The 20,512-nt window shown below is 34.6% G+C and overlaps 4 protein-coding genes across 7 annotated transcripts; 1 reads left to right on the top strand and 3 right to left on the bottom strand.

The window, feature by feature from the left end:
• The first annotated feature begins 1,365 nt into the window (after window positions 1–1,365).
• LOC124310149 (all trans-polyprenyl-diphosphate synthase PDSS2) lies at window positions 1,366–5,271 on the top strand. Its single transcript, XM_046773856.1, has 6 exons — window positions 1,366–2,080; window positions 2,820–2,948; window positions 3,032–3,233; window positions 3,330–3,596; window positions 3,820–3,975; window positions 4,066–5,271. The coding sequence occupies exons 1-6, from the start codon at window positions 1,767–1,769 to the stop codon at window positions 4,219–4,221; spliced, it is 1,224 nt and encodes a 407-aa protein (XP_046629812.1). The 5' UTR covers window positions 1,366–1,766; the 3' UTR covers window positions 4,222–5,271.
• LOC124310155 (uncharacterized) lies at window positions 4,228–6,367 on the bottom strand. Its single transcript, XM_046773868.1, has 2 exons — window positions 6,258–6,367; window positions 4,228–6,079 (listed from the first exon to the last, which is right to left on the bottom strand). Exon 2 carries the CDS (start codon window positions 6,065–6,067, stop codon window positions 4,973–4,975), a length of 1,095 nt encoding a protein of 364 aa, XP_046629824.1. The 5' UTR covers window positions 6,068–6,079; window positions 6,258–6,367; the 3' UTR covers window positions 4,228–4,972.
• Window positions 6,368–7,278: 911 nt separating this feature from the next.
• Window positions 7,279–12,767, bottom strand: LOC124310127 (lebercilin-like). 2 transcript variants are annotated; one of them, XM_046773800.1, is made up of 9 exons: window positions 12,516–12,767; window positions 12,082–12,191; window positions 11,292–11,449; window positions 10,976–11,194; window positions 10,780–10,899; window positions 10,347–10,585; window positions 10,043–10,118; window positions 9,453–9,952; window positions 7,279–9,360 (listed from the first exon to the last, which is right to left on the bottom strand). In XM_046773800.1, exons 1-9 carry the CDS (start codon window positions 12,575–12,577, stop codon window positions 7,824–7,826), a joined length of 3,021 nt encoding a protein of 1,006 aa, XP_046629756.1. In that variant the 5' UTR covers window positions 12,578–12,767; the 3' UTR covers window positions 7,279–7,823. The 2 variants fall into 2 exon arrangements, with proteins under 2 accessions (XP_046629756.1, XP_046629765.1); XM_046773809.1 differs by lacking the exon at window positions 12,082–12,191 and having other exon boundaries at window positions 12,516–12,766.
• A 224-nt stretch (window positions 12,768–12,991) lies between these two features.
• Window positions 12,992–20,510, bottom strand: LOC124310136 (iron-sulfur clusters transporter ABCB7, mitochondrial). Of its 3 annotated transcripts, none has more exons than XM_046773834.1 (12): window positions 20,428–20,510; window positions 20,015–20,248; window positions 16,988–17,239; window positions 16,602–16,809; window positions 16,338–16,504; window positions 15,960–16,238; window positions 15,594–15,768; window positions 15,295–15,452; window positions 15,027–15,190; window positions 14,746–14,875; window positions 14,300–14,575; window positions 12,992–14,169 (listed from the first exon to the last, which is right to left on the bottom strand). In XM_046773834.1, exons 2-12 carry the CDS (start codon window positions 20,186–20,188, stop codon window positions 13,939–13,941), a joined length of 2,214 nt encoding a protein of 737 aa, XP_046629790.1. In that variant the 5' UTR covers window positions 20,189–20,248; window positions 20,428–20,510; the 3' UTR covers window positions 12,992–13,938. The 3 variants fall into 3 exon arrangements, with proteins under 3 accessions (XP_046629790.1, XP_046629779.1, XP_046629800.1); XM_046773823.1 differs by having other exon boundaries at window positions 20,318–20,466; XM_046773844.1 differs by lacking the exon at window positions 20,428–20,510 and adding an exon at window positions 20,394–20,411.
• Window positions 20,511–20,512: the final 2 nt, after the last annotated feature.

Genomic DNA, 20,512 nt, shown 5'->3' on the forward strand with positions numbered 1-20,512 from the left:
TCTACTGTTTGTGGTGGTGTGGAAACGAGCATAAGTGAACTTAATTTCGCTGGTCAAATACTAACGTATTGTAGTTTTTCGAATGACATTTTTATTCTTGCATAAATTTAACTCCGCGTCAATAAAACTCATGATTAGATAATGTGTAATGCATGTCGTAATATTTTCGGATTTCGCTAGTTTAGTCTACTATTTAGTCAGAATACATTTTTCTTTTAGATAAATTTCTTTTCTTAATCAAAGTCAACAAGATGCACATACCTTTGGCAATTCCAACATCTTTCTCCCTCGATTGATCTTTCGCAGTTGATAGAAGTTGTTACAAGAAAACACGACATTTATATATTAAATGGGCACGTCTTCCGTGACAAACGATAAAAAACAAAAAAACGAAGCTCATTCAAAACCGACTTCTAAAAATAACAAAAAGAACTATGTTTAAATTTTATACCTACGAGATACGGGTGATCCGTCTAAAAGACCCATTGTACAAGACGGAATACAGTAAGAAATTAACTCCCGTCTGCGCTTTTGAATCCATAATGTAGAAAATTATTAAAAAATTTTCATGACAAATTTGTATACCCGCTTGATTTCTATTATATTAAATTATTATATTAACATAAATAAAAAGAAAGGTAACTTATATAACCGCATTCTATAATATTGCATTCTATAATATTACTAATTGATTTTAGACTCAATTAAAAATCACAAAAGAAATGTTCCGTCACATTATGCACATAAATGTATTTGCTATCGATTTTGAAAATAGTTGTATATATTGCGGTAATGATGCGTAATAATCATATTAAATGTACTGATACTTCGAATAATATTTTTATGAAATGTGAAATACATATGATTGATGATAACAAACTGAAATTTGTTACGTCACACTTTCCCCATTATCGTATCATAACAGCGCCTTTCAGAGCACTATTGAGGTAAGCGGAATAGTGGTTGGGTATGTAAACGAAACCGCAAATTTCGTAGGTATTTTCAGATTGTTGAAAAAAACTAATTAAAATCAAGAAAAAAAATATTATTTCTACGATAATTCTCGAGCAAGATAATCTCATCTGTTGAATATACACCTGCCGTTCATCACAATTGCCTGAGGAATCTTGAAAGAAATTTAGTTTAACACCTGAAGAAGCGAATTCGCAATTCACATTTTACAACCACCTGGGACAGTCAGGTTGGCAGCATTAGCGTCTAGCTTACGCCTATTGCATAACACACGTTGTACCTGCTCGATGAGCCACTGTCATTGGTCAGAGCTTGTGTAGCCAACCTTAATTTTGACCCGGCAAAAGAGGGGGTCAGAATCGACTTTCCCCAACGATATATACATACGTACAGTGGGTGTGTATAAATAACAAACAACTCCCGCCTCGTTGGCAATATGCACAAAATAACTTCGTGGCAATGTGACATCACATGTCCGTGTAGGCATTCGAAGGGACTTTCTCCGCGAACGGAGTATGCATGGTGATACTTTCGGACATTCCTTCCATAATTAGTTGGTCGTGTAAGGGGTACGAACAGGAAGAAAGGACTGATGAATACGTGAACTTGTGTCGGATACCGATGGAATTCAGGTTAGAATTCAACAATTGGAAATCAGGACAGAAGAGAAAGTCTTTTTTGATGAGGCATTAGTATAGAACTAACTAGTAGTCAATAAACCTACGGTCGACCGACACTGGAGTGAAATTTTCTTGCTACCCTTGGTGTTCACAAGGATATTTATTTTCACTAAAATGTCTGTAAATAATGTCACCGCAAATTTGTTGAGAAGAAGTAACGCAGTATCGTCGATATTATATAATCAATACAAGGTGATCGGTACCCAAGGAAGACAGTTTCATGAAACTGAGGGAAATAGATTTGCTGTCAAAACTGCGACTAATCCAAAACCTGACTGGAATAGAGCTGTATCTGAGGCTGAAAAGATAGTCGGATATCCGACATCATTTTTGAGCTTGAGATGGCTTCTGAGCGACGAGATTGCCAATGTTGCTCTTCATTTAAGAAAGTTAGTCGGATCTAATCATCCCCTTCTGAAAACAGCCAAGTAAGTACGGAGCACTTACATAAGTCTGAACAAAGTCATTACCATTTATTTCGTAAAGGTGATTACTTAAGCAGCACAATATGAAATTGCTACTAATTACAGAAACATTATTATGAATATATTTTCAATCGTAGGAATTTTATATAAAATTGGTTAGTAATAAGACAAAATCACTTGTCTCTTTTTCATTGTATTCCTGGACTCCAAATTCTGATATATTAATATTTCAATATATTTAAATTAGTTATTCTCTTCTCATGATTTCTAATTTAAGAATAACTGCGATTAAAACTGCACTTTGTGCTATGCACTGTGCTATTTCTCAAGTTTTCAACCTTAAGATCCAAAGAAGAGGCCATTTTTGGTCTCTTCATCAAGAGGAAATATTTAATGGGTGATTCTATTCTTTTTCGAACGTAAATTGAATGTTCCATGGATATTCGTTTCAAATTATTTAAACAATTTAAACAGTTGTTAAAAATGATCGGCTTATTTGTTGTCATAATTTATATCATCTTTTGAAAACGTTTCTATTTTTCAAAAATGTATTGCCTCAAATTGCATCTATCTTTTCGCACTCGATACAGTTGCAACACGTATTATACCCTAAGTATTGTGCTATTCATCTGATTGTAGCATTTTTTATTAATTAATACCATAACTACGGGACAGTAAATAGTTATTGATGATATTTAAAATTTCACATTTAGCTAAATTAGTTTTCTATAAAATTTTGCAGGAGTCTCATATATAATGGCCGCAATAATATGCAGGCTTGGGGCCTCATTGTACTTTTAATTTCGAAAGCAGCTGGTCATTTAAGTGTTGATGATATGGAGGAGGACAAAGCTGCCGGAGTCTTACATAGGTAAGAAATCGGAGGTGTAAAGATATTCAATCTAGCAACATTTAATTTAGATTCATCATATAGTCTGTAATGTTACGTTACAGTCAGAGAGCATTAGCTGAGGTTACGGAAATGATACGGACGAGTCATCTTGTTCATAAGGGTTTGGTAAATATTCAACCTGGAGTTTATCCAGAGGCATCTGAAATGAATGATATGACTTTCGGTAACAAAATAGCCCTCTTGAGTGGTGATTATCTTCTGGGTAACAGCTGCGCAGAGTTAGCTGCACTCAGAAATCAAGATGTAAGTGTACGGTGTGTACTTCAGTGTTAATCGCTAGTTCGAAATTTGTCGACACCTTGCCAATTTAGTTTTTAATAATATTCTTTGATATTATAGCTTGTTGAACTGATGTCAAGTGCAGTTCGCGATTTAGCAGAAGCTGAATTTGTTGGGCGAAGAGATAATCAGAATAATCCGTTACCATCTATACCACCTGCAGACCGTACTGGATATGCAGTTACCGAATGGACACTAAGGAATGTTCTGAGTGCTGGTGCTTTGCTCGGAAAGTCTTGTCAGGGAACTTTGAAGCTGGCTGGTCATAGCGATGAAATACAGGAGCAAGGCTATAATTTTGGAAAACATTTAGCACTTGCCTGGCAGGTAATGTTGCTGAATTCATTAGAACAAGCAAAGGTCTCTAAAATATATTTGAGTCATTTATTGTTGCATACCAAAGCGTTGTCTGTAATCAAATCAAGTAGTTTCTACTTGCGCTTTCTAGTCGATAAATTTTTCAGCTTCTTCACCTCCAAAGTATTCTTTGCTGTAAAGTTTCATGTTACCTGGCAAAAACAACCATATGTTTCTTCACAAAATATTTCAGGCTTGCTTAGACTTGGGTCCATTTACTGGTAAAGATCAAACTGTACCATTCAGTTTGTGCTCTGCACCAGTCATGTTTCATATCGAACATGATCCCACTATTTTAACTGAAATTGATAAAGGACTGGAATCTGTTCAGAACGTGGACTACACCAAGGTATAGAATGGAATATGTTCTACTCAGTGAATTTCCTCTTTTATTTTTTTATAATAGTTTGATGTTCAATCATGTTGAAATGGATTACAGGTACATGATATTATTGTGTCAGGACCTGGTGTTGAACTGACAAAACAGTTACAAAAAGAGCACTCGCAGCGTGCTATGGAAGTATTAGCTGTATTTGAAGAAAGTGACGCAAGAACAGCATTGTCAAATATCATTGTTGCAATGGGAGATTTTTGACGAGAATTATATCAAACGAGCAGTGAGTCTTGAGATGTAGTTAGCCCAGAAATCAGTTCTTCCGATCCGTCCATTGTTAAGTTTGAATAATATTAGATATGAAATACATACACTACAGAGTGTTAAAATTTAGGATTTAGTATATAATACTAAAAAATCTTCGTGAGTATTACTATTGGTATCATTAAATGTAATTGAATGGTGCAATTACATCGCGTTTCTATTAACACATTTATATTATTATTGTTATTATTAATATATGATAGTGGAACAAACGCATGCATTGTACTGAAGTATTATAAAGATCAAAATCGCGATATTTTATAGAACAAATGAACCAATCAACTTGTTCACTCCAATGAAGAAATTTATATTTTTATTACTTTTTCTTGAGATTTATATACTTATCTGTATCTCTATATTTTTCCAAGAGGTATTTCTGGTTTAATTAAGAATCTTCCTCCAAGCACAATTGTACATTAATGTATTTATTAACCACGAAAATACCTTCTTTGGTAAAGAAATGTATACATTCAATTATTCTATACAAAAAAACGATTTCACACATACATTATTCATACATAAATATCCTCATCCTTCAACAAAACATTCAGAAACATACTAATGCCAAATACATGTCTGTTAAATCCCGAATTAAACATGCGGTCAAGTGGTGGGATTTAACTTTTCTGAGGTAGGTCTGGTCCTATCATATAATTTATATTCCGGTTTTACTGTGGTGTCATCTCGGTTAATGGTTTTTCAACAAACCTTTCCTTATCCAGGATGTCCTAACATCGTCTTTGCCTCTATAGGCAGAACGATATGTACAATTGTTCCATGTATCAGCTCTACCAAATTCAAAGATTTTGTTTCTCGTGTCATGCCATGTGTCGGGTACAGCTAAGTACTCACCGAAATCATAACATGAATAAGAGCGCTTGTCAATAATTTGCTCTTTTTTGGTTCTCAATGCCATTATCAAAGCACGATCATCAGTGACTTCCTGAACTGGTCCGCATTGACAGACTTCTCGTTCTAGGTAAGCCGTCGTACGGGAAAAATTTTCAGGATTTGTTACGTCACGCTCCTGCCACCTTACTGGAGCAACAGATCCGTTAACGGATTCAGAAATTTGGTTCGATAGGTTTATCACCTTCTCTGAAGCTCTTACAAAATAAGCAATACGCTCGAAAAGTCCCTCATTCATTTGGAACTGAAGAATACTAGCTTCGAAGTTGTCTTCATCTAATCCTAACCCTTCGAGACTTTCTCTCTGTTCTGTAGTGAGAGTGGTAGACCTGCACCATCCGAGCAAGTTTTTAGTCGGCAATCCTGCATTTTCTTCTATAGGTCGAAGATTTTCGGGAAGATTCCAATTACGGCTTCGGGTTGGATCCCTCGTGTACATTAGATCTTCCAAGATTGCTTGAGATAATACTCGTGGTGCCAGTGAAGTTTCATATTTATAATGAGTTTTATCTGTCACTCGTCCAAAATGTCCATGATTGTTTGGCCAGACAGGGAAATGCACTTGGTATTTAGTAGTTGCGTAGTCAATGTTCCCTATTGAACACAGATATTCGTCAAGTGCCATTGGTATAGAGTAGTTGTCACTCTTTACGTATCGTAGAAATTGATCTTCTTTAAATGTCGTGTCGCCTCGATGTGATTTAATAGCTATCTGACGAGCATATAGGTGTTGCATAGCATACCAAGAGAACATTGTCTTTGATATGAACTTTGCGAACCCCTTATATGCCGTACGTAGTATATCATACTGGCATTCGACTAGTGGAATATAACCTTCGGTGGACACTGCGAACATGTGGCACATGCTGTTCATAGAGCGTGATAGCTAAGAAAGGAGAGAAAAATAGATGTTAGTTCTGACGTTTGTTTGTATTAACCATACATAACCTCTTATTTCTTCTCAAAAGGATGGGTGTTGAGTATACTGTATACTTCTTATTTTAGAGTTATTTTTCGGATAAGTAGTCTGTTATATACTATAATGCGAATTTTGTTGTACTCACTAGTCACCGAGGAGGTCAAAGCAGAGATGAGTAGGGAGATCTCCAACGCTCGGCTTTTCGTGATACCAGAGATGAGTAGGGAGATCTCCAACCACGGGTTCGATCGCAGTTCACTCTTTTTTTTTTTTTTTTTTTAATTCAATCCCGGCTTTTGTTTTTGTATTTTCGGAGAGAAAAAACAAATGATAGAAAGAAAATTTCCAGAGCCGGTCGATTTTTTCCTTCTTTCCTTTTCCTTTTTTTCTACTGAACCCACCCTTTTTGTAGTGGGGGTAACCCAGAAGAGAACAAATAATTGAAACAATAAAATTCCGAGAGTGAATCGATTTGTTCCCCGCTTTTGGCGCCTCTTTTTTAATAAGGAAAAGTTTTGACAGTAATGGAAAATAGAGATTACTAAAAACAAATGTATTGTTTTTTAATAACACCGGCCCTCAAAAAAAAAAAAAAGCGGCCTGTACTTACCCCTTTCCGGGGTGTACCTCTGCCCCCGCCTCTTGATCCTCTTCTTGATTCAACATTTGCAGTTTCTGAGGCAGATGTATTATTGGTTTGTGTTGTTGGTTCCATTTTATTGTTTTGGTTTAAAGCAAATAAAATCCGAGCTCCGCTCAATACCACAAATTATCTCATGAAAAAAAATTTGGGGGGGGATTACCGAGTGCAGGAAGATAATAAAACATATCGTAACTGATCAATATCATCTATTGTTTTGTAAGTCCCAATTATTGTCCTTTTCCTTATTGCTGCCTGATCACACACATATACCTGTGGGCTGAAGAAGACGTTGAAAATTCTTAATTGAACTAACGATATCGACGAGATTAGACGTACAACAAATTCTATGATTAGATCTCCGTTGACCGATTGCATTGAACGAAAGCTTAAATAAAAGCTCTTCAAACCCAAGTTCTAAATAAAATTCTGGAGTGTCGCAGTTGATAGTGAAAAGGGAGGAATAGGCATCGCTTCGGGGTAAAAAGACTGCGTAGGCTCGGACGTGAATTTTTGTATTTTTATTTTTCAAACGTATTTGGCGCGAGTCTACTGAGTCTCTTGATACTGGGTACATATATTTATATACATTATACGTATAATGTATTTTACGGACAACAATAAGATAAATTTGTATCAGAAATCGCTTTAATTCTTCTCCACAAGTTGAGTTATAGCAATAATATATGATATTTGACATTACACTTTGTACACTGATAGAAAACATACATTTTTGTACAAATATAATTTTTTTAACGTATAGTTTAGCTAAAAAATTAATAAATATTCTAGTATTCTATTGGTTTGAATATTAATATAATATTCATAGAACCCTACAAGACTTGACAATACGGATTGTCTTCGGATTATATGACTCGTATATTTTGAATCTTCAAAGGTATGCCGTCCCAATTGAATAACTGCTCCTCTTGTAATGACTGCTTTCAATCTTTTGTCAGTCAGCACATGTTTATCTCCAAATACTCATGTATTATATTGCTTCTACAACCCTTGATGCAACTAGCAATTCAGTTCCTACGTGTGCAAACCACTGCACAGTTATAATTTCGTTTAGTGCATCTTTGTACATCCATTTCGAGATTTTGTGTCACCTTTGCCATCTCCGAATAATTCTTTTATTAGATCATCTTTTTTCTTGGTATGAGTTGGTACGCCACGATACAGGTTTTCGGTTATTTGCGATCTGCTGCTTCCGTTACCACGTTGGGACTTTTGCAAATCCAGAAACTCGACATTTTCATTGTTATCGATAGCTTTCATCGCAGCTAGTAACTTTTCTTTGTTGTAACTTATCATTTTTGCCTCTGCAGACATTTCTTCCTTGTATGCAGGAGTCTTCTTCTGAACAGTTTTATCCAAGGTTTTACTCTTTTTAGCGAGATCTATTTCTTGCTCTGTATGGTTAGACATCTTTTTCAAATTATCCATTTTCATTATACCGTTTGGCTTTGACTTCAATTTTAGACTTTCGTTTATTTGTTTCTTGGTTTCTAGTACCATACTTTGAAGTGCAGCTTGTGTGGCATCTATATCACCCAAATCGTTCTCAATGCTTGATGTAAACTTGCTCCCAACACCTGGGTATGATGCAAGCAGATCCTTTTCCATTAAAGTTTTATTTTTTTCAAGAGTTTTTTCATCTAACTTACATTCACTTGCTTGTGATTCCTCAGTTTCAAGTCTACTGGATGACCTGCGATCTTTATTTGCTGCAGTTCCAAGCGCCTCTATTCCTAGGTTCATACTTCCCAGAGAAATCGAGTTTCTTCGTGGTTGTGTGAACTTCTTACCTTCTTTGTTATCAATTTCATGTAATTTCTGTTCAATGTTTTCTTTCAAATTATCTCTGCTGCTCAGAGGTAAAGAAAGCTTTTTATTATTTAACAATTTTTTTACCTCATCGTCGTCAACTCTTTGTACAACTTTTTGTTCTAATATCACACCATCTTCCAATTCACTCTCCAAAGCCAGAATTTGCTTTTCGGATGTTTCACGCTCCCTCATAATCTTTTCCTGTAATTCACTCCAAGACTTGGTTATATCCATTAAATGTTGCTTCCCACCTTCATATGTATTGTCCGGTGATTTTGAATGTACACCTTCATTGGTATTAGTCGAAAGAATTGGGCTTCTGGAAATCCTACGTTTGACATCCAAACTTTTGGGTACCTTCGACTTGGTTTGTTTTGCCTGTTTCTCTGCTTCCGAACCTGAATCAGATTGATTATTAACATCAAATTTAAAAAACTCTTCGTTCAGATGATGAAGATTTTCACTTTCGGAATCCTCCGGTGCGTTCTTAAGAACAAAACCATATTTGTCTTGTTCTTTATTTGATTCAGATCCACTGTCAGTTTCAGAATCACTTTCCGATATTCCAGCAGCTGCCCTGAGCTGCCGCATTTCAGCTTTGCACTCAGCTTTACTGAAACTTTTCTTTGACAATTCTTGCATAATGGATTCTCGTTTAAACTTGAGCTTCTCATTAACGAACCTCTCCAATTCTTCTTCGGTAAATGCTTTTCTACTTTCTTTTTCTTGACTCAATGTTTTACCATCGATATTGGTTGAAATTTTTTTTACCAGTCTGGAAAAGTTATCGATACTTGAAGATAATCAGGATATGTAAATTAAAAAATTGAAACCGTTATGAGGCAATATATCTGTAATAACACATACCTTGCATGTAATTCTTTGGAAGCTATAGTCGGGTCGACTTCATTTTGTTGGTTTTGCTCTGTATGGTGAATAGTTTCATCTTCGGTTTCACTTTCGTTAGTCGAATAGCCAAATTCTTTTCTAAGTTCTCTCGGTAATTTGTAGGCACCGCCTTTATTTCGCTTTGCCAGATCCTGTTCGAGATTCAATAATTCTGATCCATACCCACTGACATCTTGCTGATTTGAGCTAGCGTATAAATTCTGGAAACGTTCAGGATCAAGGGAATTTTCGGTATGTTCACTTTCTTCAAATTCCGTTTCATTCAATCTTTCTCTCAATTTATCTCGAGCGCTCAATTTCTGTGTTAAAGGAGATCTTTGCAGTCTGAATTTACGGACTTGATCCAAGCTGGCCATTGTCTCTGTTTTCGGAGCTACCGATGAAGCATCCACTGTCAAGTTTGTGACAGTTTCACTTATTTTTGCATTCACATCTGTTTCACACTCTTCTAGTGTTGACTGCAAATGTGTAAACATTTTCGTAAATTTTTTGTTCAGTTTCAAAATATCTATCATTACTTTAACGAAGTTGACGATGTTGGTTCTTACCAAAGTTTTATCTGTCATTTCATGATCTTGAATATTTCTATTTCTGATAACAGTTTTTCTAAGTTCTGTGGCATTGCTGTAATAAATAGTCAATACCATTATTACAAATACTTGTATCACAGAAAAAGTATCGTGAAATTTCGAAGTAACATATGATTAAGAACTTTCTACAGATTTTATCATTCGCTTCAAAATTGTTGAACACTATTCTTTCATGCAAAGAATAACATGTATTTGAAGGATTAATGTATATATATTCCTTGTTCTTTTCTATTTCTAGTCTGCTAGTTTCATTATATCTCACCTTCCGTCACCTGCTAAATTCGTAAGCGATTGACTAGTCATATTTTTACGTTTGTTGAAGACCGGTAACTGGCCACTATAGTACAACTTCTTTTCTCTGTTATCTAATAAATCTTCTAAGCATTTCAGTTTCTCCATAGTTTTATTCAAATGCCTCTGTGCTATTTTATTTTTAGCTATTTCAGCATTCAACTGATGTTTCAAACTTTTACTCTCAAGTGCCAATTTTCTGTGCAACATCTGTTGGGGGGAAAAATAATCAGTTGGTTGATAATTAACTGAATGAAATCTGACACGACCAAGATTTTAAGCATCTAAATATCATGACAAGAATTTTTTCGATTATGACTTTATTTTCAATCGTTACAAGTTCGCGTTCTAAATATACTAATCATGAGCATAAAAACTGGTTAAAATTTGAAGATATTAAATACCTGAATGGTTTCATTCTGTCGTTTGATTCTATGATTCAAATCTGAGACTTGGCCTTGCAGTTTTTCTCTTTCACCGAGACTGCGATCCTTGCTCAATTGCAAAAGATGTTTATTTTGCGCCTATATAAATGTTGAGGATGATCAGGGATTGATAATATGTCGATAAAAATTGTTGCTGTCCCATTCAAACAAATACCTGAAGATTATGCAGCTCGTTTTCTTTCTCCTTTAACAAATCACAAGTGTCTTTATGTTGAGCTTTAAGTTTCTTATACTTTGTTTGAAGAACCCTAAGCTCTTCATGGTGTGAATTAATGATACGTGGTAACTCAGCGTTGGTTCCTTCGTAACGTCGTAGTGCCGAGTCTTGTCGTTTCTGCAGTGCTTTCAAGAGCCTGTTTTCATTGGCCAATTCCTATAAAATGAATATTATTCAATTAAGTTCAAACTGAGATCGTGCTTTTTGCACATACTACATGCAATCATTGGTAAAGAAGAACCGTTTGACATACGTTCAAGTGGTAATGTGCATCGGTTAATTGATTTTGCAGTTGTTTCACACGCAACATTTTTGCTGAGAGCACTCTTTGCCCCACAGGATTTCTCGCCAAAGATTTTGTAGGCTCAGTGAGGGTAAATACCCGTGCGCTGTTTTTGTAATACGGTCCGCCTGTTGATATATGTTTCATATTGTAGTGCACATTATCAAGCATGTTTACTGGAATTAGTGAACTACTGTTTTAAAGTGCAATTGAAAGACCTGTGAACATCTTACATTTGCGATTTTGTATCTTTCAAAGTCTACAGCAATTGCATAGGTAATATGCTGTCGTTTATTACATTTTATGGAGAATTACTTACATTTTCATTTATGGCAATCGGAAAAATTCAATTCACAAATACAAACGATGGTAACGGTAATGAAAAAAAAACAGTACTTGTAATAAAAAAGCTGGAAAGCTCCGACGAGGTAATTTGTCAAAATAATTGCCTTATATTTTAGATGAAAATGAATCACATTGAAGCAAAAGTAGTTGTTGCATTCAAATTGAAGTACCTTCTGTTATTGATTTTGATGGTATGCGAAAGCTCAATTGATGTGAAAACTGACAAGCATGACTATTGTCTTATTTTATTTTACGAGTCGATGAAAATTGATTTACTGTTGTGAGAAGTGCGCAAGTTATCTGAAAAACCTTGATTTAATAAAATTGTTCCTACAATTCTTCAACTTTGATCTTTACTTTTTTTTGTCATTCATTTACATGCCTAACAATACAATATTTTTTCACGCATACGAACCGAGTAAAGGATGTAACTGCTTTCGTTTGGCTAAAAGAATAGCAGCACTTTTGCATGCCGATTGACTTTTTATTGAAGCTGCTGTAATGCTTGGTTCGTCGCCAATTTTCCTAAAAAATTTCAATCCCCATGATATACCGTCAGCAGATAAACAAACTTTGATTACAATATATAATAATTATTTTTTATGTCCGCGGTCTAATGTGAATTAGATCACATTACACTATGAGCATCTATTGAATCACTAGATATGAGTAAGTAACATCACATGGTGGAAGCCAAATAACGTTTAGCAGTTAAGCGCGGAGAAATAAATAAGAAAAAGGAAAATAGGTGGAATCAGAAAGTATAAATGTAGTAAACAATAATTAAAATATACTGTCAGAAATTAATAATTATAAATTAAAAATTGCACCTAATGGATACGTGTTTACCTAGTGAGCTGCTTACACTCATCTGAGCATACTACAGGTAGTGCCGGCACTTCGGTTTGCATTTTGCGACAAGCACTACTAGAATTGGTTATTAGATTTCTACATTGCAAGCATATTTCCGGACATTATATTTTTTGGATTACATGCAATTGACAGAAACACATTGCTGGTTGATTGGCATCCATGATTGTTTTTAAATAGTTACCATAGCAACACGCCATATGCATTATATATTGACCAATGATTGATTTTCACAAGGTATTTTTCTGTGTAAAACGTTCGTACTTTTTGAAAATTAAACTGAAAAATTTTTACCTGATAATACAATGGAACACCAGATCTACTGAATAATATAAGATTGTTTGAATAGTCGTTCAAAGAATTATCCTACAAAAGAATAAAAATTAGTTTACTTGGTTACATAATTGCAAAGTGATTTTTTATTTGATCTTTTGGTAAAATATTTTGAACAAGAATGATGTAACAAGTTTTTTTATTTGGTATTACTTCGAATTCTATGGTACATAACAACCCAGAATGAAATCTTATTAGCTATAAAATGTATACTGTAGCACAACAGTAACATAACAATAATAAAACTTAGAGAAATAATTACCTACATAATTAAGAAGTTTAGTGGAGAACTGCATGTAAAAGATAAACTGAAAGTTTTGGATTGTATACCGCGGATTCTTATTATCAATTATATTAAGGAAAAGTAGTGTGAGGTGTTCAAATATTACAGTGATTGACGGTATGTTCGAGGGATTCGTCAATATTGATAGCCATCTATTTTATAAAAAATATACTTCTAGATTGTTAAATAATCTACGTTTAAATTATTAAATTGCCAAAAACATCCCAAAACATTTGGTAGTATGATACAGTCTAACTCTTTTCAAAGTAATTTATACTTTGAATTTCTGTACAACTCTATTTACATTTTTATCAACTATACATGTATATTCATTAGAGGACAACAACGTGTGGAGAAAATATTTACAATACTCTTATAGGAACACTCTTATAGGATAACTGTGTATTATCTCAGTCCTAGTGCCAGAGTGAGGTCAGTCGTAACACTGATAAGACCTTATTCCACATCGATCTGAGTACAGAGTTTGTAAGAAATCTACAGTATTGAATCAGTGTTAATAAACATTGGAAAAGGCGTATCTTTGCAACATCAGTGGGCTTATTTGTAAAGTTTGCAACTATGTGCAGTTCTATAAGAATCAAATAGTCAATAATCTGTGTAATGGCGAACATCAACAATTGTCATTGGTAAGCAAAAACGGAAAATGCAGCTTTTATAGCTGCAAAGCTTGCAAATGAGCCGACTAGGCAAAAACTGTAATATTGTCAGAATAATTTTCAAAATGTAGATAACTACTGTGATACTCAATTCATGCACTCAGTGAGCTTAATTGTTAGCATCAACTTTTTTTTTAGTCATGCCCATGTGCTGAGCTTCCCAAAGCCTATTGTACAAGGAATTTGGTTTGACAATTAATTCGCTATGTGTTCCTTGCTCGACTAATTTTCCACCATCCAGGACTAAAATCTCATCGGCATCCATAACAGTTGACAAACGATGCGCGATCACTATTGATGTACGTCCTACCGTTGCACGCCTTAAAGCCTCCAAAATATTCTACGGAAAAAATGAGGAAATATAAGAAACATCTAAAAATTAAGTACTGTTACAATTTTTTTTTCAAAGAATATATCGAAGAAACGTACTTGTTATATATGAAACTAATGATATGAATTTAAATGCTTACATGTTCCGTTATTGAGTCTAGAGAAGACGTAGCTTCGTCGAATACCAAGATGGGGCTGTTTTTCAATATTGCCCTAGCTATCGCGACTCTTTGTTTCTCACCTCCACTTAATTTTAATCCACGTTCTCCGACTTGAGTCTGATAGCCTTTGGGCCATTTCAAAATAGATGCATGCAAATTGGCCATTTCTGTTGCCTTATATACATCTTCTTCAGTGCTACTGAGATTTCCATAATGTAAATTGTAAAATATCGTATCATGAAAGAGCACAGAATCCTAAAAAAATAAAAATGACTGAGTAGGTCTGATACGTCTGCTAACGTTTGTAAATTTTTTGAGTTAAGTTGGGATCAATCCTATTTACATGGTAAACTTTACGGTTCCAGAGATTATTAAACATGAATTATAAATAGTTTGGTAATCTTTTAGTATTTTTTATATTTTACCTGTGGTACAATAGCTATTGATTTTCTAAGATCATCCATATTGACATCGCGAATATTTTGGCCATTTATGTATATGTCACCTTCCTGTGGTTCAAAGAACCGATAGAGTAATCTAACAATAGATGACTTTCTAAACACACAAAAGGCGGTAGTCATTGCGGTGAAATATGTCATAAGATCAAGAGAATTATGATGATGAATGAAAACTTTAAAATGGAATCATTAAAATATTGCTGATCATATTGAAATAAACATTTTCTACAAACACATGGCAATCTTACCCTGAACCTGAGCCACCAACTATAGCAACTTTTTTACCACTTGGAATAGTGAAATTCAGATCTTGAAAGATTGGTTTTCCTTCAATATATTGGAAGTTCACATTTTTGAAAGTGATTTCTGAAGTACTCGGCGTAACAAGAAAAGGTATGGTCTTTTCCTTATTCTGTTAAAATTAAATTCCAACAGTAAGTCTACACCTGTAGCTTTCTTGACTGTAATTCAGAATGCGTATCATAAATCATGAGTTATTTAGCAATATTTTTATACCTTGATTGAACTGTCCATCATCATTAATGTGAACATGGTTTGCATATCTATAAGCGCCTGCCTGACTTCTCGATATACCGAGCCAAGAAATCCTAGTGGAACTGATAATTGAAATAGTAATGCGTTGACCATCACTAAATCACCAACGGTCATTGTTCCTATGTAAATATATAGAAGAGAGTGAATATAGACTGTACCAAGTTAAATCAGTTGCAAACTATTCATCATGAACTGTAGGAAGAGTATCTTTCTTCAACAGTTGCGTTATTTTTATCTCTAATAGTATTGAAAATGCTTACCATTGACTATGTTTTTAGCGGTCAAGACCATTATCAAGCTCAAGGCACCACTAAATATGGCATGCTGTCCAAAATTTAACATTGCTAAACTGGTACTAGTTTTTAAAGAGGCTGCTTCATATTTTTTCAATGACTGATTGTATCTGTCGGCTTCGTACTGTTCGTTATTGAAATACTGAAAAATTCACAATTTCACAATACGGAACAAGTTCTACCAGAAATGAATAACTGCGATTCCTAGACACAAAACGAAAGTTTCAACTTCGGATGATGAATTCTGTACAATGTGTCAGACCATGCAACCGAGTATTAAAACTGCAATTATTTCCGAGTTACATTATAAGGACATGATTTCCATCAACTCACTTTCACTGTTTCATAATTGATGAGGGAATCAATTGCTTTATTGCCAGCTTCGTTTTCAGCTTGATTCATGTACACCCGAAACTTTGTCCTCCATTGTGTCACGCTCAGGGTGTAAGCTGTATAAATTCCTACGCACCCCAGAGCAACGGCAGCAAACTCGGGGCCGCATTTAACGCCCAGAATGGTACTCACTAGTGCAAGTTCAAATATCGTTGGGACAACGTTGAACACCATGGCAGTCAGCACGAAATTTATACCTCGACTGCCTCGGTCTATTGTCTATATTTCACACATTAGTAACATTTGAACAAAAGTTAATTTCGATCTTATAAATCCGGCCATAGCTTACGAGTCTGAGGACTAAAATTAGCATGTTACCTTGGAAAGGGCGCCCGTTTGTCTGCCCAAGTGAAATGCCAAATCCATGTTATGCAAATGGAGAAATACGTTCTTAGCTATTTTACGTATCGAATGCTGCGCCACCTTGGCAAATACTGCATTTCGCAGTTCATTTATTCCAGCTGCACCAGCACGCGCTATTCCATCTGGATAAAAATATTTCGTCAAACGGACAAAGGAAACATCTTAAAAGCTGGATTAAATTTGGTTTTCTTAATCATATTCTATTTGAGTGATCTTTACAGCCAATGAGTAGGGACGTTCCTACGGTAGCCACCGTTTCGGGAGCTGTAGCCATGCTTAGTACAGGTTCGCCACCAACCGCTATCATTTGAGTATTCAATGTGTCAATAGCATATTTGAATATAAATGGTACGGTGACGTTCAAAACTTTTGCACCAACTAGAAGACCTAGTGCTAATTGAACTCTTCGCCTTATCGCTGGATCATCCTAAATACAAAAATAATTGCTACAGAGTATACAAACTAATAGTAAGTTACCAGTAATTACCAATTTGCTGTTGTGTAAATATCGCTTTCAGCAGTAATTAATTGACAATTATCATAGTAGATTGATGGATATCTGAGATTTTGGATTGTTTCATTGGTGTAGTTGAAGTTTCATATACCTTTGGCCAAATATAACTGAGCATTCCCTTAATCATGTCTTGGCTTGTGACTGGAGGCCGATCCCCAAAGTTGATAGCGTCTCTACTCATACTCGACACTCCAGGGTGGAAACAGTTTCGCTTTTGTTGACCTGGTTTACCACCAGTTACACCGGTTACTACTGATGAAATTTTAACCGGTGTGACCACAGGTTTTGATTGTGGTACATTTTTCTTCTTTTGCGCTCGGTCGATGACATTGCCACTACAGTACTGAAATTAACAAAAAAGAATGAATACTTACATCAATTCGTATTCCACTTTTTAGTTTTCTATAATTTTTTCCCTTTTTTCTCTGTACAGAATACAAATGTTGCAGATAAAATTCAGCTGAAGGTGTATGGATTGATACGATTTTGATAGTAATTTGAAGTCAGCTTTAATGTAAAAAACTCTGATATTATTTGACCCTAAAATCAGGCTGACCTCGTAGTGCACCTCGAGATTTTTGTCAACCTTTGCACAAATTTGGTTGAAATTGCATCATTGGCTCAAAATTGGACAAGCTCTTTTTAGTTGTAACTCATTTTATTCTTCAAATACTTATTTTATTCTACATCATATATACAGGCAAAAAAATAATAATACATGTGTAAAAGTATAGCTGTGTATGAATATTTTATGTAACAACATAGAAACATTACTCAAACATCATTTTTCAGGCAATTTAATTTATAATCAACTTTTGTAATGAATATTCTAATACTCGGATCTGTGCTTCTACAAGTCCTAAAGCAATTTTGAAGCTAGCACTTGTTTCCTGGAATTTTTTCATTTCACTAAGGTGATTTAGAAGACCTTCTTTCTTCTGTATTAATATTTTTTTCCCAATCAAATAAATTTCTGTTAACTCATCGTCATGCAGATCTCCTCCAAATATTTTCATCAACCAATCTTTCCACCCAAATTTAGTGACAGCAATAAACAGTGCCATTTTTCCATTATAATTAAGTCCAGTTGAATTAAAGCCCATCTTTTTATCAAATCCATAAGTTATTAAAAAGTTGTTCTGAACTTCAGACAAATTGATACAGCTATCAATGTCTGATATGTTAAAAATTATTTCATCCAGTGGATTATCAAGTATGAAGAATCCGTATTCAACATATAGTTTTGTATTATCATGAGAACCATAATTTATAAACACTTGGGAATCATGATCAAAGGACTTCAATGTTGTAATTTGATAACACTCTGCTTGGTTTTGATTCTTCGTGAGACCAGTATTAACAGAAGCATCAAAACTGTGATTAAATAAATCCAGAAAAGGTGCTAATGCCAAATTATTATTCCTAAATCTGCTATGCGCTTCTTCAAAATCTATGTAAACTGCTCTTGTATTTACAACGAAGTATGCCCACTGGTACTTGGGAAAAGTAAGGATATTTTCATAATTCACATAACAGTGCCGACACTTCTCCATGTTTCCAGATAATAAACCATTGTCATTGCATTGGGTACGAACATCTCTAATCGCAGCAATTAGAGCTAAGTAAGTGCTTTTAATTTCAGCTGCTTGTAGATTCAGCGTTTCTAGTACAAAGTTGGGCAATTGTTTTTTCTCTCTATTGGTGCAAAAATATGGATTGGTGAATGTTTTAGGGAGGGAATCTAAATACGGTTTCCACTCAGATTCACCCGCTAGATGCATTTCATAAACCAAAAATGCAGCTAACACACTTTGAGCATCAGATACTTTGGGATTGGATAATATATGCTGAATAGAACTCTGCGAAATAGTGTTTGTTGTAATCAATAAATGTTTAGGTATTTTTACTATTATCTCATTCTGTTTGACTTTTTCCAGTGCCTTTAAACCCCGCCCTGTTTCAGGGAAGTAATAACAAGTTAAACTACAGGTTGGGGACCAGTTCTTGGACCGCATCCAGACTAACAAACGATCGAGTACAATAGCATCTTGGAGTTCTGATTGAAACGAAGAATATTTCCTTTTTGCACGACGACTTCTCAATGTGCGACCCATTTATTCAGGTGGTTATTTATATCTGCAGAAGGAACAAAACAATTTGATGTGTATAAAAAAAAAACTGTCAACATTCCGCGGTTGAAGTTTGTAACGTTAACAGAACAAAATATGAAAAGAAATTCAGTTACTGCAATTGAAAACGAATTCTTACTCAAATGACAAATTTAAATCCTTTTGTTACAAATTTCATATACGAATCAAAATTCGTACATAGATATACTAATATTTGTTACATTACCGCCACCAACTTCAATCATGAAACTGCGAGATTGTTACGAAAAATCTTGAGATAATGATAAATACTAGATAACATTTATTGGATAAAGAATCATGATTTTTTTCTTATAAATGTAATTCAGTTGCATCATTTTTTAATCATTTTACCAGTAAATCAAAATATTGATGAAAATTATGTTTCAGCACATTGACTACCATTTCTGTATGCAAATTTTAACGCTCACATACTGCTGGTTATGTAATTATATGACCAAATTATCTTGCCAATGCTAATTGAAAATTTGTTAGCAATACATATTGCCTTAAGATGTACCAATCATGACATGTGAGTACATGAAAAATCTTTCATAATTGTTGAAATGAAAATGCTCTTCTTAGCCAGTGAAAACCAATCTGTTACTCAAAAACTCGTGGGAAGGTTACTAACATATTTAACTTGAAATTATTTATTTAAATTATATTTGAAATTATTTCTTATTCTTCGTTATTCCCTGTCAATTTTTTTTTTATAGATACGTAGTGAACAGATTTGCATATTGTCTAACAGAATATTCAGTAATTAGTCTAGATTCCCTGTTTTTTATTTGATAAAACATTTACATGTTCAGAAACATTTCTTCTACCACTTTGTAATTAAAAGATTATTAATTTATACAAAAGCGAGGCAGGCAGCCAGGGTATAAATGGGGTGTAAATTAAAAATTAATTCATCGTAATGAAAATTTTATAGGCACAAAAATCAACTAGAGTCCTATAAATATTACCCTTGGTCCAATTACTGTAATAGGTGACCCACGAAGATGATAACTCTGTGTCGAACCTCTGTACAAAACGACACGTTTCGCGGCACAGGACGAAAATGTGACAGATTTTATCCAAAGTTCTCTGTCATTTAGCCCGGATCTTAGAAGACGATTCCATAAAGCAAAGCCCAACATCCTCGCCGCGCGAAGCCCAATCCTTTTCCCCCGTCTCAATTCTCGAGACTGAATGTGAAGCTAAAATGACAGTATTCCTAAAACATTGACTATAAAAATTAGTCAGATAGTCTAACTTTTAATCCGTACGGTATTGTAACTTGGGCTGCCCAAAATTAGTTGTCAATTCTTAATATCTAGAAACTTGTATAAGTTCGTTTGGTACATTTCTTCAGATGGTTGAAAAGAAAAACGTATACCAGCAGATGAAATTCCGAAACTGAGTAATTTCCGGCATTTCTATGATTATTGTATGAGAGCACGTTTCACGAAAATACAAGATGA

The sequence above is a fragment of the Neodiprion virginianus genome, chromosome 1 (assembly GCF_021901495.1).
Source record: "Neodiprion virginianus isolate iyNeoVirg1 chromosome 1, iyNeoVirg1.1, whole genome shotgun sequence".
Taxonomy (NCBI): Eukaryota; Metazoa; Arthropoda; class Insecta; order Hymenoptera; family Diprionidae; genus Neodiprion; species Neodiprion virginianus.

Bases quoted from the DNA above. Each gene is read 5' to 3' on its own strand.
- LOC124310136 (XM_046773834.1), bottom strand. From the start codon at position 20,188: ATGTTGGGCTTTGCTTTATGGAATCGTCTTCTAAGATCCGGGCTAAAT. The intron at 15,769-15,959 runs GTGAGTTGATGG...TGAATTTTTCAG, and splicing joins TCAATTATGAAACAGTGAAA to TATTTCAATAACGAACAGTA. The intron at 15,453-15,593 runs GTAAGCATTTTC...ATATTTACATAG, and splicing joins CGCTAAAAACATAGTCAATG to GAACAATGACCGTTGGTGAT.
- LOC124310127 (XM_046773800.1), bottom strand. From the start codon at position 12,577: ATGCAAACCGAAGTGCCGGCACTACCTGTAGTATGCTCAGATGAGTGT. The intron at 11,195-11,291 runs GTATGTCAAACG...TTCATTTTATAG, and splicing joins ATGCACATTACCACTTGAAC to GAATTGGCCAATGAAAACAG. The intron at 9,361-9,452 runs GTATGTGTTATT...TAACTTTTCCAG, and splicing joins TCCAAAGAATTACATGCAAG to ACTGGTAAAAAAAATTTCAA.
- LOC124310155 (XM_046773868.1), bottom strand. From the start codon at position 6,067: ATGAACAGCATGTGCCACATGTTCGCAGTGTCCACCGAAGGTTATATT.
- LOC124310149 (XM_046773856.1), top strand. From the start codon at position 1,767: ATGTCTGTAAATAATGTCACCGCAAATTTGTTGAGAAGAAGTAACGCA. The intron at 2,949-3,031 runs GTAAGAAATCGG...GTTACGTTACAG, and splicing joins GCTGCCGGAGTCTTACATAG to TCAGAGAGCATTAGCTGAGG. The intron at 3,597-3,819 runs GTAATGTTGCTG...AAAATATTTCAG, and splicing joins ATTTAGCACTTGCCTGGCAG to GCTTGCTTAGACTTGGGTCC.